A 16,500-nucleotide genomic window follows, 5' to 3' on the forward strand; every position below is an offset into this window, starting at 1 on the left:
GCTCTCATAAGTCAATGCATATTTCTGTGGGTGTTTCCTAAAACATTATGTACTGAATTCACCAGATCCTTTTTTCTGAACTGCTTTCAGTTTACTGTGTACATCCATATTTACTCATTTTGGGCTGATCAGATATGTAAATTATGTTTTTTTGTAACCAAATGGACTATAGTTCAAAATGTTACAATGCTTAAGAAGTTATGCAGACTGGAAACTGCAGTCTAGCTAATTTCTACATACTGTACCTATAAGTGCTGTGGTATGACCTTGCTGCTGCAGTATTCTGGAAAAAGTTGTTTCATTTGGAGGGAGCCCTCCTGAGCCACCAATCCAATAAAGAATACACTGTTTAGTGCTGGATGCCATTCCTAAAGCATAGTACAAAATAATAAATTACTTATTTCTTTTCCTATTGTTCTCTCCAATGAATGGAAGGTCATGTTTTATTTAAAACCAAAATGCAATGATACACTGTCAAAAACTATAGAACTCGATACAAGGTCTATTAATCAAGATCTATTTAAAGGAATTGCAATAGAAAATTGTACTGTTTAGGCAGCAGTAAACCATTAAAGAGAGGTCCAACCTGATCTGATGGGGTACCTGCCAGTCAGGAAAGCTGCTCTGCTTGGCGTGCAAAGTGGAGCCGCAGCGATGTGCTGAGTAAGTTTCACTCCTTCCTTTGCCAGACGGTCAATATTAGGGGTCCTAAAAAGAAAAACAAACCTTGATCAAATTTGACACACGCACAAAATAAAGCAGCATGTTCAAGATCATCATGGATGAATCTACAATTGTCTGCCTTATATACAACTAAATAATGAGAAAATGTTTATATTAGTCCTATTACTATTACCTATAACCACTGTCTATTTGGGAGAGGTATTGATTCAAATAAGAAATCAGTTACACTGGATAAATAATGTGTAATAAAGAAAAACAAGAACCAAAGAGTACATCCCAGATGAAGAAAGCATATACTGTATTGGCATATGGAACCAGATATGGATATATGACAATACAGGGATTTATTTTCCCTGCCCCCAGAAAGGGACCAACTATGTTCACTGCAGAAATAAAAGTGAAGATAAGAGAATGGCCCTTTTCTGTTTTATCACTTTTTAGTATGTGACTTGAGTAACATTTTGTTGATTTAAAGCTGTTTTTATATATTGTATATGACTGAGGTTGCAAACACATAGTACAGTTAAATCTTTTTTAAAAAAACAAACCAATCCAATTGTCTCTTGTGCCTGCCACTCAGTTCTTCAGAAACAATTCTTACACTTTTAAATTATATTTTCCTTTTAACAGACATCTCAATTTTGCAATTAAAATGATTACCATCTATTGGAAAACTCCTCAAAGGGAAGGAGAACAATAGCTGCATGGACTGTGCCTGGTCGAAAGCTAGCCTGTCTTATTAAAGTGAACACACGTTGTTACCAGCCGTGAGACCCCATTCAAGAAAGAGAAACATAAGATTTGACATACTGAAACAGACAAATGCCACATCAGGTCCAGCATCAATTCTTTGGCAGCTGCTAAAGCTGGACAGAGGAAGATATGAAATACCCAGAATACACATAATAGTGACTATAATAACAAGAAATTTCTCGCTCATCCAAGAACTTTCTTTATGCTTTCTCTCTCTCACACACACACACGCAGTATTAATATGTCTAAATAAAGATGGATAAGTCCATCTTGGGATAACTATATCATGAACATGGAAACATCATTCAATGCACATATTACATTTAAACCTGTGCTGGTTGGAGCTGGCATATGGTGTCAAACCCCAATTTCAAATGTAACCTTGGAGTACATGCATGAGTCTGTGTGTAAGCACCCACACACGCGCATGCGTGTCTGTCTGGGCAAATGAATCGACAACTATCCCAAGAAAGTCCCTCGCAATGTACACTTACTGTTGCCCATTTATTTTATATATACTGCACACTGAAAAGAACATATTTAAACTGATCATCTAAGATGACAGGCAGCTACCGAAATAAGTAAGCCCAGGATTACTTTAATTAATATGTTGTTTTTCTAATGTTAAGTAGTTTTGAACCTGATCTCATATCTATTGTAAGCCACAGACTACTGTGCTATCATTAGGACACTCCAAAGGAAAATGAAGAGCACTTTTCATATACAGTGAGCTGGTGGGATACTGGTTGACTCAAGTATGCCTATCCTTTTTCTTGACTCTGTATTTCCACCAGGCCAGAGGACAACACTACACAGCAAGATGAAAATTCTGGGGCCATTTTGATGGATTTCTGCTCCTCGATCCATGCCACCGTGACCATGTAGTCTATGACCTTACCTTATCATTGCCATAGCAGCCTACATCCCCCAAACCAAGATCATCAGCCATCATCAGTAAAATATTGGGTTTAGAGGCCCTTGATGCATATGTCCTTAAGCATGAAACTAGCAAAATGACTAGCCAGCTCCTGAAATTCAAGAATTAAAAGAAAAGATTTATTGAATGGAGACATTTGTAACTTTCCGACTCATTTTAAAGTAAGTGCAGACTGAGGTGGTTCTTCAACGGTTCCAATTAATTGTAAACGCTTCCCACACCTCGTAAGCGCAACGTTATGCGATATCTGTGTGTGTATATATGTAAATAGTTATCTAAGGTGCCAGAAGGTGATGCTCATGAATATATAGACTATTCTGTGGGTTTTGTAGGATTAATACAACTTCTTGTTGCGCGTTGCTAATAGCTTCTTGTGTGCAGTTCTTCACACAGAGATCTTCACACAGTAGAACCACTGCAGTTTCATTCACTATATTAGGGTGGGAAAATACAAAGAATGCTGTCAGGGGTGTGGACCCCAGCATGTCCTGAACATGTTTCTGGTAGGGTTCCCTTGAGCCACAACACTAGGATTTGGAGGTGGTATGGAGGCAAGTTGGGCCTGGGGTGGGAGAGAAGGACTTTTCTGCTGGATCCATTACTACACAAATCCACTGGCCCCTCCTTCTGCAAAGAAACAGTACACCAGCTCCAGGGGCAACTGTAAAATTAAGCAAAAAGAAAAGGAGTACTTGTGGCACCTTAGAGACTAACCAATTTATTTGAGCATAAGCTTTTGTGAGCTACAGCTCACTTTATTGGATAAATTGGTTAGTCGCTAAGGTGCCACAAGTACTCCTTTTCTTTTTGCGAATACGACTAACACGGCTGCTACTCTGAAATCTGTAAAATTAAGGTTGCAGTTACTGTTCAGTGGCTCCACTTTTGTTCCTTGACCTGAGGGAGGATGGTTCTTCCCCTCCAGGTCTTACCAGGCCAAGACAGTAGTTTTAAATGGGCATCAATTTTGAGCCCACGTTAAATATTTTTAAAACTTCAAAAGATTAAAAAAAGATGATGTTATATTTTCTTATAGACAAAATTTCAAAAGCCAAAAAGGGCCATTAATTAATTTCCTCTCTTACCATTGCAGTTGCAGGTGTCTCATGGCTTCTTTTGATACACACCAGCTGACTACATCAAAATTCTGTAAAAATAAATTTAAAAAATATTATATATATAATGCTTTTATGCCTGCTTATTAACCATGATACATCACAGCAGTCACACAACCACTGTTCTCAGCTAAAATGTAGATGTGCTGAACAGTTAGGGCCAGGCTTTGCAACCCCTAAATTCATGAGCACTTATAGACATAGTCCCATTAAACTAAGACACTACTTGTGTGAAGGAACGCTCATAATTACAATTAAAGATTATGCAGTACAGGGCTCAATCCTGCAAGCTGTTGACTGTTCGCAACTCTTACTGACTTCCATGGGAGTTGTAGGTGCTCATGACTTTGCAACAATGAGCCCACAAGCACCCTAATGAACAACAACAACAAAAAGAATAAAAAATGTCGAATGCAGAATTTATACAAGGAAATGTTACTTGTTGGATTTCACTGAATGGGTTTTTTGAGTTAAATGATAAACAATACATCACTATAAGTAACGCTAAATTTTATTTTGTTTGGGAGGGAGCGAATAACATTCATCTTTCAGGTGCAGAATTTGAGCCTTACTGTTTGATTACAAACTGCTAAGCATGGTATGCACATCTTCAAATAAAGCCTAAGGCAGGGGTTCTCAAACTGGGGGTCGGGACCCTTCAGGGGATCACGAGATTAGTACATGGAGGGTCGCAAGCTGTCAGCCTCCACCCCAAACCCCGCCTTGCCTCCAGCATTTATAATGGTGTTAAATATACTAAAAAGTGTTCTTAATTTATAAGGGGGGGGGTGGCACTCAGAGGCTTGCTATGTGAAAGGGGTCACCAGTACAAAAGTTTGGGAGCCACTGGCCTAAGAGCTACATCCACAAAAGGGACTTAGACTCAGTGTTCCAGTGCTTAACTTGGAGCCCGCCCCCTAGTAGAGTCCACAGCCCTGAGTTAGGATCCCAAGCTCTCTGTACAACGCATATAGAGGTAAGTGCCTAAGAATAGGATCCACAAAAGCCCGCACACTAGGTAGGGAATCACCTAAGCTAGCCAATAGGAAATGTTGAGGACGAGGTGGGGAGTCAATGCCCTTCCCCTCAAAAATAGCTAAGCACCAAAGTCTGAGTCAGAGGAAGGAGTCTCCATTTACCTCAGCTTCTCAGCTGTGAGTCCTCTCCTGGAGTTAAGCACCTATCCCATGTTGGGAAAGAGAGAGAGCCCGATGCCAGAGAACCAAAGTTACTCCATTTTGTTACTTTGCTGCCATTTTGTGTTAGGCAAGCACTGAGGTACCAGTCCATCTTTAGCATGTAGCACCAAGAATTGGTGGGGAAAATAACAAGCAATGGTAAGGCAGTTAATGAGAAGGTTGGGTGCATTTAGATACTATGTTGCAATATTGGCACATGCACCAAGGGCTCTGAGATGATACTAAGCAAAAGTGAGATAAAAAAGGTGTGGTATAAGAGTCAGAGTGTTTTAGTGAGAGAGTCGGAGAGGAGCCAGAGCTGTCAATCTGTCAAGGAGTTTGTGAGTAAGCCAGTGAGAGAGTGTCAGAGAGTGAGGGTCAGTGTATGTGAGGAGAGCAGAGAGCAGTGTAAGACATGAGAGGGGAGCTGTGTGAGCAAAAGGGAAAAGAGCCTGTGTGTGTAGGAAGGAGAGAGGGATAGAGAAGGTGAGGGAAGGCAAGAAAAAGAGATAAAAGTGACAATAAGAAACTTGAAGGAGACCTGAGAGGAACCTGAGAAAAGAAGAATGAAGAGAAACCTGAGGAACTTGAACTGAGAGGTGCTTAAGTACTGCAAGAAGGCTGCTGTCAATGACCTGTGGAAGACCTGCCATGAGAAGCAGGGTGCCTCCACTTCAACATCACTTCCACCTGTATGTTGTTGTGGTTTGGGACGCTATTAGCCTACTGACAGGGATTGGTGTATTAGAGGGATTGTTGTGTTACTAAAGCGTTGTTTTAGAAATACTACTTGTGTCAATAACATATTGGACAGATGTGCTGTGTCCTCTAGGTATTCCTGAGACAACTCTAGCACAGAGAAAATGCTTGGGGTAACAAGCTCACCCTGTTATAGCCAATAGCCTAGAGGTTAGGGCACTTACCTGGGATGGAGAAGACCTGCTTTCAATCCCCTGCGCTGCCTGATTCAGAGCAGGGACTTGAACCCGAGGCTCCTACATCCTGGGCGAGTGCCCTAACCACTGACTTAAAGGATATCAACAGCACTGGCATCTCCACCGTTTTTTTTTTTTTTTTTTTTTGTCAGAAAGGGACTAGACAGCTAACTTCAACAGAGGGTTTATACCGTGAATCCCAACTGAAGAGGCACCTCCCTCCTGCCTAGATTTAGGGCCCTAACTGTATCTGTGGGACAGGGCTTAGACTCCATCCTTCTCCTCAGCATTTGCTATTGAATACCTTAAGCAGCTCCCTACTCATGTTGCTGGCTTCTGAGAATCCAATTCTTAGGTGTCTAATTCTCCCCATACACTGTAGAGGGAGCCTGGGCACCTAACTTGTGGTTGTGAATTCCACTGGGCAGCAAGGCACCTAATAGTTAGGCACTGCAATGCCCAAACCCTTTGAGGAGCTAGGCTTAAGTTACCAAATGCAGAATTTGCACGCCAACTGCTTATACAAACACAATACTTTTTTCTTTTACACGCTGAATCCCCAGCTCCTTCTGAAGGCTGGACTCTCACTGAAATCAATGGGAACTTTTCCTGTGCATGAAGAATATAGAATTGGGCCCTAAGGCTTGTTTAATGTCTTCAGGCATCATCAGGAAAAACTAATTCCATTCAATAAAATCACCACGTTTACTTACATAAATTTAACACAAACCAGAGGCTCATTCCCCCAACAGCCAACAAGACACAGAAAACAATCAGCAAGACTCAGCATCAAATTAAAAAATCCCAATCCCTTTTTAATAATATGAAAATTATTATTATTTTATATTATTATATTATATAATATTATATTATATTATTATTAATATATAAATTATTATTCCCCTGAGATTCTTCTCACTCCTTGATTTGTTAAGTAGCCCTGATCCATTAGGATGTGTCTATCAGAAAGTTGCACAGCTAGACCAGTCTTGCTGCTTTTCCCCAGGCCATCTCTCCTCCCCCTTACCTAGGTCTTTGCACAGTGGGTCAAGGGTAACATTGCCAGGATTAGCAAACATAACTGCTGTTAAAGTTTTACACAAATTCCTGGTTAGCTGAGTATTATGACTATTTTCTTAAAATGCTGGAGAGATATTTTACTGGACATCCTATCTAGGCTATTCTGATGAAATTCATTTAACACCACTCATCACTGTTTGTCTGAGTAACTAAAAACAGCCTTTGTAAAAATACAGATCACAACAGGACAGTCATGGTCTCAATCTTCCTTCTACTTCTCTTGAATCAGAGCTCTGGAGTGAGAGGAAGGGCTTTCAGGAGGTGAAGGGCCTGGTGTCTGCTTTTATTTCTTTTTTCTCTCTTTTCTCCTCTCCCTCTCTCTTTTTCCTCCTCCCTTTCTTAGCCTTTCCAGAGCTGCAACTAACTAAACCTCACAATGTTGAAGAAATGATTCTTACCCTTCATTCTGAAGATAGTGAGCGTTGCAGTCATTCCCCCTTCTTACTTCCTGTAATGGAGTTCCAAAGTCTTGGACCTATTTCAGAAACAATGCCCCATCTCCTGCTCTCACATGCTTCATCCTTACAACGCACATAGCTCATAGCTCCAGAGGAATTTGGCTGACAAGGGAGGTTGTTGTCCTGAAGAAACAAGCATTGTCCAAATTTTCTTCCATGGAAAACCTTGAATATTATCATCGAGACCTTGACTTTAACCCTATATTCTAATGGAAGCCAATGTAGTGAACAGGACACCAAGGCTATGTCTGAAGTGCATAGCCTATTCTGACTTAGCCTCCAGTGTAGATGCAGGATACACCCACAGAAGGAATTTTCTGCTGACATAGGAACCCCACCTCCCCAAATGGCATTAAATATGCAATCGCCATAACTGCATCTAGAATGGGGGCTTTGCTGGCATAAGTATGTCGCTAGGGTGTGTGCTGTTTTCACATCACTCACCAAGCTAGCTGTGCTCATATAAATTTTAAGTGTACTCCAGACATGACCCTAGGCACTCTTATATTCACAGCCTTCACGCTACTGCAATAATATCTGTATAAAATATGCCTTGTGAGGGATCATATCAAAGCTAATAACATGCTGATTATTAATATATAATACATAATTTTACAATGATGGGAAGTTATGAATTCCCTCTGTATGATGCATCTAGAACACGTTTTAGACCAGACGGCCTGGCTTAGGTAAAGGAGATAAACAGTCTGTTGTAGACAAAGTAGTTGTGGGTTTAACCACAATTTACATATTAGCAGTAAACAAAGCCACTGAGTTAAACCAGCAGGGGTAATTCTGGTCTTGCACTCAGAGAATTAACATGCCTTCTGCATCCCAGAAAGACACAGGAGACTGAATGCCCAGGAGGCCTTCCTGATTTGTAAGACAAAGACATCCCTTTGGGGATATAAGGAACAGAGAGGGGCTCCATCTTTATGCTTCATCTTAGGAGAAAAAGGAACCAAGCAATTTGATCTCTGTGATGGGTCCTGGCCAGGCTGACCAGTAAAAAGCAGGAAAGGAGACTGTGCATAAAAAAGAAGAAATTACTCAACCTGTGCAGTAACGATAGTTCTTTGAGATTGTGTGTTCCTGGGTCCTCCACTGTAGGTGTGTCTGCGTCCCTGCGCTGCTGATTGCAGAACTTCAGTAGCAGTGTCCATTGAGCCCGCACATGCGCCGTCTCTCGTTGTGCTGCACCATGAAGCTAGCCAGTGCATGCAGTCTAACCGTCCTCTGTTCCTTCTCTACTGCAGAGTCATAGTGGGAACTCCGAAGTAGAGGGGAGGAGGGCAGGTTGTGGAGCACCCATCGGGACACACATCTCAAAGAACCATCGTCACAAGGTGAGCAACTTCTTTTTTGAGTAGGGTCCCTGTGGGTACTCCACTGAGGCCGACTCCCGGGCAGTACCCTCCTTGGAGGGCTGGGACTTTGGAGTGGGGTTAGTCATATATGACAGTACGGTGGAGCCAAAGATGGCATCAGAGGCAGCATTCCCAGATCGCATAATGTTCTGTGAAGGTGTAGACTGATGCCCACATCACTACTCTGCAGATCTCTAAGATGGGGACATTCTTAAAGAAGGCGACAGATGAGATCAATCTCAAGGAAAGTGTACAGATCAAGTCCAGAGGGGTCATGTTATGAATTTGGGAGCACTGTCTGATGCAATTTGAGACTCACTTGGAGAATCTTTGGGCTGATATCGCTGAGCCCTTAGACCTTTCCGCCATAGAGAGGAATAGTCATGGGGACTTCCTGAGGCCTTTGTCCTAGCGAGGTGGAATGTAAGGACTCTCCTGATGTCTAGGGTGTGCAGTATGGCCGCCCTATTGTCTCGGTGAGGCTTAGGGTATAAGGCAGGAAGGTAAATAGATGGATTCATGTGAAATGAGGAGGTCACTTTAGAGATGAACCTTGGATGTGGCCTGAGTGTAACCTTATCTGGGAAGAACACTGTGTATGGGGGATGCACCATCAGAGCTGCTATTTCCCCTATTCTTCTAGTTGAGGTAACTGCAATAAAAAACCCCTGTTTTAATCAATATGTATGCTAGCAAACAGGTAGCCATAGGTTCGAAGGGGGACCTGGTCAGCCCTTTCATCACTAGATTTTAGGTTCCACAAGGGGGTAGGAAGTCAAGGTTGAGGAAAGAGGTTTGTTATTCCCTTAAGGAACCATTGAGTGGCTGGGTGCGATTGTACGGAGTATCCCTCTATGGGTTAGTGAAATGTGTAATAGCTGCTAGGTGGATCCCAAGAGAGCTCAGAGGTAACCCCAATTTTTTAAGTGTCAGGGCATATTCCAGAATATGTGGAAGAGTTGCTGACACTGGAGAGATTTGTTGGGATGTGCACCAAATCTGGAACCTGGACAATTCCTGCAGGTAAGTGTGTTGTGTGGAGGATTTTCTACTGTATGGTAGAACCTCTTGCACTTCCTTTGAGCATAAGCTTTCTATGTGCTGGAACCACACAGGAGCCATGCTTTGAGGCAGAAGATCCCCAAGTTGGGACATATGATACACCTTTGCCGTGATCTCAGTATCAATGGGCAGAGAGTCAGGTGTGTGAAAGTAGAATGAATTATATTGAAATTATAATTCATTAAAGAAATGCGACTTGAAGGGTTTGTTGAAATATAGTTGTCAGGAAGAGAAACGTTAAGGAGTGTGAGACAATGGGTCCTCAAACTAATTAACTTAGAGCTCCTATTGAGCTAGGAGATTGGTAAACGTTAGTATGCAAATAAGATATATATGTTTATTTGTCAGTTTCTGCTTTCTTTTGTCTCTTATGTTAAATTGGCTTTGGCTTAGCTGTATAAATAGGTTATCTTGGGCCTCAGAGAGGGGCTCACATCTGGGTGCATTAGCAAGGCACTTTGCTAATAAACAGAGTGGTCTGACAAATTATGTGAGTCCTGAATCTGACTTTGACAATTTGGAGGGTCCACCGAGATGGCAACCATCTCTTCTGGGGCTGTGTGACTCCTGACTGTTCTTAGGACGGCCGTGGCAAGCCAGCACCTGGGCATTTGGCTCGAGTGGTCCTCCACCAGAATGGAAGGGTGCATGACCACAGTGAAGTCTACGCCATCAAACCTGTTGGTTCCCACTCTGTTCTGGTAGGGATCCCGGGGTCTGACATCAGGAATCTGATCAGGTAATTATTTCTGTGTTTTGTCCGGACTGAGGACTGTCTTGTCTCTGTGTCTATCCGTCCTCCCTGTGGTGTGTTTGAGTCTGGCGCCGTCTCCGTCCGGGGATCAGCTGACCACTGACCACTGATCACTCTCCCCACAGTCTGAGTGAGTGAAAGCTGCACAATTGCAGCCGCACTGCGCCTTGGGTAAAACCCTTAGTGTGAAAGCAAGGGCAATTGACGCAGTAGCCTGTGGGCTCCTTTTGTGTGTTGCACCGGGCATCGCTCTGATGAACCTGACTTTCCTTCTTGTGTGATTGGTGTTTAAAGTCCTCCTGTATGGGTAACCAGACGTCTAAGTCGGGACAGTTCCCTAAAGGAATGCCGGCTCAGTTTATGTATTTTAGGAAGAGTCCGGACTCCTGTAAATTTCTGGAAAAATGGTCTAGGCTAAGGGGATCAGGTAGAGTGACTACTACCAGCACTACGCTTCTGTCCCCAGAAGCCTTTACAGCTATTCTGAGGGAAAATGGGCCCTTTTCCCACAGAAATTGTCTATAAGGGACTGCTGCAGGCAGCTGGCAGAGAGAGAATCTGATCAAAATTGTTTGACTATTGGGTAATGTAATCAAAATCACTAAAGGATGTAAGGGTGTTCTATTGGAACTTAACTGCCTCAAATATATAAAGGGAATGTAAGATGTAAAAAAAAACAACAAAAAAAAAACAGAGCAGTGTGGAAGGGATGTTAAGGGAAAGAAAATGTGTATGTATCTGTCTGTGTGTGTGTGAATATGTAAAGTTCTAAGGACCAGTTGGTTTTGTTTTTGTTTTAAATAATGCCACTAAAAATCCATTTGACTCTTTAATTCAAAGTTGCAAAACTGACAGACCTTTTTGCTAGACACAGGTAATTAGTGTTGTTTGGCTTTGGAATTTGGCATTTAACCATTAAAAGGTAACTCAATGCTTTACAAAATTTAAAATGTTTTTAAGTTGTGGCTGCAGCAGGGCAGTCAAAATCAGGAGAATAGAAAAAAAATTGTGGATTCTTTTTGTTTGTTTGTTTGTTTTTTGTTTATTTGTTTTTGTAACAAAATAGCAGATGAGAGTTGTAGTAAAAAAAAATAATTAAAAAAAGACAGTGCCCTTCTGAAGCAACAGCAGGGGTGAAGTGCACAAAACAAAAAGAAGCAATGTTAGGGTATGTCTACACTACGAAATTAGGTCGAATTTATAGAAGTCGGTTTTTTAGAAATCGGTTTTATATATTCGAGTGTGTGTGTCCCCACAGAAAATGCTCTAAGTGCATTAAGTGCATTAACTCGGCGGAGCGCTTCCACAGTACCGAGGCAAGCATCGACTTCCGGAGCGTTGCACTGTGGGTAGCTATCCCACAGTTCCCGCAGTCTCCGCTGCCCATTGGAATTCTGGGTTGAGATCCCAATGCCTGATGGGGCTAAAACATTGTCGCGGGTGGTTCTGGGTACGTGTCGTCAGGCCCCCGTTCCCTCCCTCCCTCCGTGAAAGCAAGGGCAGACAATCATTTCGCGCCTTTTTTCATGAGTTACTTGTGCAGACGCCATACCACGGCAAGCATGGAGCCAGCTCAGGTAACCGTCACCCTATGTCTCCTGGGTGCTGGCAGACGCGGTACGGCTTTGCTGCACAGTAGCAGCAACCCATTGCCTTCTGGCAGCAGACGGTGCAATACGATTGGTAGTCGTCCTCGTCGTGTCCGAGGTGCTCCTGGCCACGTCGGCTGGGAGGGCCTGGGCAGACATGGGCGCAGGGACTAAATTTGGAGTGACTTGACCAGGTCATTCTCTTTAGTCCTGCAGTCCTATTGAACCGTCTTATGGTGAGCGGGCAGGCGATACGGACTGCTAGCAGTCGTACTGTACCATCTTCTGCCAGGCAGGCAAGAGATGAGGATTGCTAGCAGTCGTATTGTACCATCTTATGCCAGGCAGGCAAGAGATGAAGATGGCTAGCAGTCGTACTGTACCATCTTCTGCCGAGCAGCCATGAGATGTGGATGGCATGCAGTCCTTCTGCACCGTCTGCTGCCAGCCAAAGATGTAAAAATTGATGGAGTGGGTCAGAACAAGAAATAGACCAGATTTGTTTTGTACTCATTTGCCTCCTCCCCTGTCTAGATCACACTGCAGTCACTCACAGAGAAGGTGCAGAGAGGTAAATCTAGCCATGTATCAATCAGAGGCCAGGCTAACCTCCTTGTTCCAATAACAACGATAACTTAGGTGCACCATTTCTTATTGGAACCCTCCGTGCAGTCCTGCCTGAAATACTCCTTGATGTACAGGCACACCCTTTGTTGATTTTAGCTCCCTGAAGCCAACCCTGTAAGCCGTGTCATCAGTCGCCCCTCCCTCTGTCAGAGCAACAGCAGACAATCGTTCCGCACCTTTTTTCTGTGCAGACGCCATACCAAGGCAAGCATGGAGGCCGCTCAGCTCACTTTGGCAATTAGGAGCACATTAATCGCCACACGCATTATCCAGCAGTATATGCAGCACCAGAACATGGCAACGCGATACCGGGCGAGGAGGCGACGTCAGCGCGGTCCCGTGAGTGATCAGGACATGGACACAGATTTCTCTGAAAGCATGGGCCCTGACAATGCATGCATCATGGTGCTAATGGGGCAGGTTCATGCTGTGGAACGCCGATTCTGGGCTCGGGAAACAAGCACAGACTGGTGGGACCGCATAGTGTTGCAGGTCTGGGACGATTCCCAGTGGCTGCGAAACTTTCACATGCATAGGGGCACTTTCATGGAACTTTGTGACTTGCTTTCCCCTGCCCTGAAGCGCATGAATACCAAGATGAGAGCAGCCCTCACAGTTGAGAAGCGAGTGGCGATAGCTCTGTGGAAGCTTGCAATGCCAGACAGCTACCGGTCAGTTGGGAATCAATTTGGAGTGGGCAAATCTACTGTGGGGGCTGCTGTGATGCAAGTAGCTCACGCAATCAAAGATCTGCTGATATCAAGGGTAGTGACCCTGGGAAATGTGCAGGTCATAGTGGATGGCTTTGCTGCAATGGGATTCCCTAACTGTGGTGGGGCTATAGACGGAACCCATATCCCTATCTTGGCACCGGAGCACCAAGCCGCCAAGTACATAAACCGCAAGGGGTACTTTTCAATAGTGCTGCAAGCTCTGGTGGATCACAAGGGACGTTTCACCAACATCAACGTGGGATGGCCGGGAAAGGTGCATGATGCTCGCATCTTCAGGAACTCTGGTCTGTTTCAAAAGCTGCAGGAAGGGACTTTATTCCCAGACCAGAAAATAACTGTTGGGGATGTTGAAATGCCTATATGTATCCTTGGGGACCCAGCCTACCCCTTAATGCCATGGCTCATGAAGCTGTACACAGGCAGCCTGGACAGTAGTCAGGAGCTGTTCAACTACAGGCTGAGCAAGTGCAGAATGGTGGTAGAATGTGCATTTGGACGTTTAAAGGCGCGCTGGCGCAGTTTACTGACTCGCTTAGACCTCAGCGAAACCAATATTCCCACTGTTATTACTGCTTGCTGTGTGCTCCACAATATCTGTGAGAGTAAGGGGGAGACGTTTATGGCAGGGTGGGAGGTTGAGGCAAATCGCCTAGCTGCTGGTTACGCGCAGCCAGACACCAGGGCGGTCAGAAGAGCACAGGAGGGCGCGGTACGCATCAGAGAAGCTTTGAAAACCAGTTTCATGACTGGCCAGGCTACGGTGTGAAAGTTCTGTTTGTTTCTCCTTCATGAAACCCCCCGCCCCTTGGTTCACTCTACTTCCCTGTAAGCTAACCACCCTCCCCTCCTCCCTTTAATCATTGCTTGCAGAGGCAATAAAGTCATTGCTGCTTCACAGTCATGCATTCGTTATTCATTCATCACACAAATAGAGAGATGACTACCAAGGTATCCCAGGAGGAGTGGTGGAGGAGGGAAGGAAAATGCCACACAGCACTTTAAGCACAGCACTTTAAAAGTTTACAACTTTAAAATTTATTGAATGACAGCCTTCTTTTTTTTGGGCAATCCTCTGTGGTGGAGTGGCTGGTTGGCCGGAGGCCCCCCCACCGCATTCTTGGGCGTCTGGGTGTGGAGGCTATGGAACTTGGGGAGGAGGGCGGTTGGTTACAGAGGGGCAGCAGTGGCAGTCTGTGCTCCAGCTGCCTTTGCTGCAGCTCAACCATACACTGGAGCATACTGGTTTGGTCCTGCAGCAGCCTCAGCATTGAATCCTGCCTCCTCTCATCACGCTGCCGCCACATTTGAGCTTCAGCCCTGTCTTCAGCCCGCCACTTACTCTCTTCAGCCCGCCACTTACTCTCTTCAGCCCGCCACTTACTCTCTTCAGCCCTCCACCTCTCCTCCCGGTCATTTTGTGCTTTCCTGCACTTTGACATTATTTGCCTCCATGCATTCGTCTGTGCTCTGTCAGTGTGGGAGGACAGCATGAGCTCGGAGAACATTTCATCGCGAGTGCGTTTTTTTTTCTTTCTAAGCTTCACTAGCCTCTGGGAAGGAGAAGATCCTGTGATCATTGAAACACATGCAGCTGGTGGAGAAAAAAAAAGGGACAGCGGTATTTAAAAAGACACATTTTATAAAACAGTCGCTACACTCTTTCAGGGTAAACCTTGCTGTTAACATTACATACATAGCACATGTGCTTTCGTTACAAGGTCGCATTTTGCCTCCTCCCACCGCGTGACTACCCCCTCAACCTTCCCCCCTCCCTGTGGCTAACAGCGGGGAACATTTCTGTTTAGCTACAGGCAAACAGCCCAGCAGGAATGGGCTCCTCTGAGTGTCCCCTGAAGAAAAGCACTCTATTTCAACCAGGTGACCATGAATTATATCTCACTCTCCTGAGGATAACACAGAGAGATAAAGAACGGATTTTGGTTGAATGCCAGCAAAACATACACTGCAATGCTTTGTTTTACAGTGATTCCTGAGTACGTGTTACTGGCCTGGAGTGGTAAAGTGTCCTACCATGAAGGACGCAATAAGGCTGCCCTCCCCAGAAACCTTTTGCAAAGGCTTTAGGACTACATCTAGGAGAACCGCAAATGCCAGGGCAAAGTAATCCTTTCACATGCTTGCTTTTAAACCATGTATAGCATTTTAAAAGGTACACTCACCAGAGGTCCCTTCTCCGCCTGCTGGGTCCAGGAGGCAGCCTTGGGTGGGTTCGGGGGGTACTGGCTCCAGGTCTAGGGTGAGAAACAGTTCCTGGCTGTCGGGAAAACCGGTTTCTCCGCTTGCTTGCTGTGAGCTATCTACAACCTCCTCCTCATCATCATCTTCTTCGTCCCCAAAACCTACTTCTGTATTGCCTCCATCTCCATTGAAGGAGTCAAACAACACGGCTGGGGTAGTGGTGGCTGAACCCCCTAAAATGGCATGCAGCTCATCATAGAAGCGGCATGTTTGGGGCTCTGACCCAGAGCGGCTGTTCGCCTCTCTGGTTTTCTGGTAGGCTTGCCTCAGCTCCTTCAGTTTCACGCGGCACTGCTTCGGGTCCCTGTTGTGGCCTCTGTCCTTCATGCCCTGGGAGATTTTGACAAAGGTTTTGGCATTTCGAAAACTGGAACGGAGTTCTGATAGCACGGATTCCTCTCCCCAAACAGCGATCAGATCCCGTACCTCCCGTTCGGTCCATGCTGGAGCTCTTTTGCGATTCTGGGACTCCATCATGGTCACCTGTGCTGATGAGCTCTGCATGGTCACCTGCAGCTTGCCATGCTGGCCAAACAGGAAATGAGATTCAAAAGTTCGTGATCTTTTCCTGTCTACCTGGCCAGTGCATCTGAGTTGAGAGTGCTGTCCAGAGCGGTCACAATGGAGCACTCTGGGATAGCTCCCGGAGGCCAATACCATCGAATTGTGTCCACAGTACCCCAAATTCGAGCCGGCAACGTTGATTTAAGCGCTAATCCACTTGTCAGGGGTGGAGTAAGGAAATCGATTTTAAGAGCCCTTTAAGTCGAAATAAAGGGCTTCATTGTGTGGACGGGTGCAGGTTTAAATCGATTTAACGCTGCTAAATTTGACCTAAAGTCCTAGTGTAGACCAGGGCTTAGAAACACTGAGTCTTAAAATGGCTCTGAGTAATCAGACTGTCACTTTGAGAAAGGTACATGAAAACTCTGTAAGCAAAAAAAAAAAAAAAAAGAAATTGTTACACC

General features: G+C 44.5%; 1 protein-coding gene across 1 annotated transcript in view; it reads right to left on the reverse strand.

Moving 5' to 3' along the window:
• Positions 1-16,050, reverse strand: part of LOC140898931 (arylsulfatase H-like) — a 55,399-nt gene extending 39,349 nt beyond the window's left edge. The window contains 6 exon segments of the mRNA XM_073313951.2: positions 246-368; positions 587-708; positions 2,331-2,465; positions 3,804-3,861; positions 14,655-14,864; positions 15,454-16,050. Coding sequence (XP_073170052.2) covers positions 246-368; positions 587-708; positions 2,331-2,465; positions 3,804-3,861; positions 14,655-14,864; positions 15,454-16,036 — 1,231 coding nt within the window. The 5' untranslated portion in view covers positions 16,037-16,050.
• Between the last annotated feature and the right edge of the window lie 450 nt (positions 16,051-16,500).

The sequence above is a fragment of the Lepidochelys kempii genome, chromosome 1, assembly GCF_965140285.1.
Source record: "Lepidochelys kempii isolate rLepKem1 chromosome 1, rLepKem1.hap1, whole genome shotgun sequence".
Classification (NCBI taxonomy): domain Eukaryota; kingdom Metazoa; phylum Chordata; order Testudines; family Cheloniidae; genus Lepidochelys; species Lepidochelys kempii.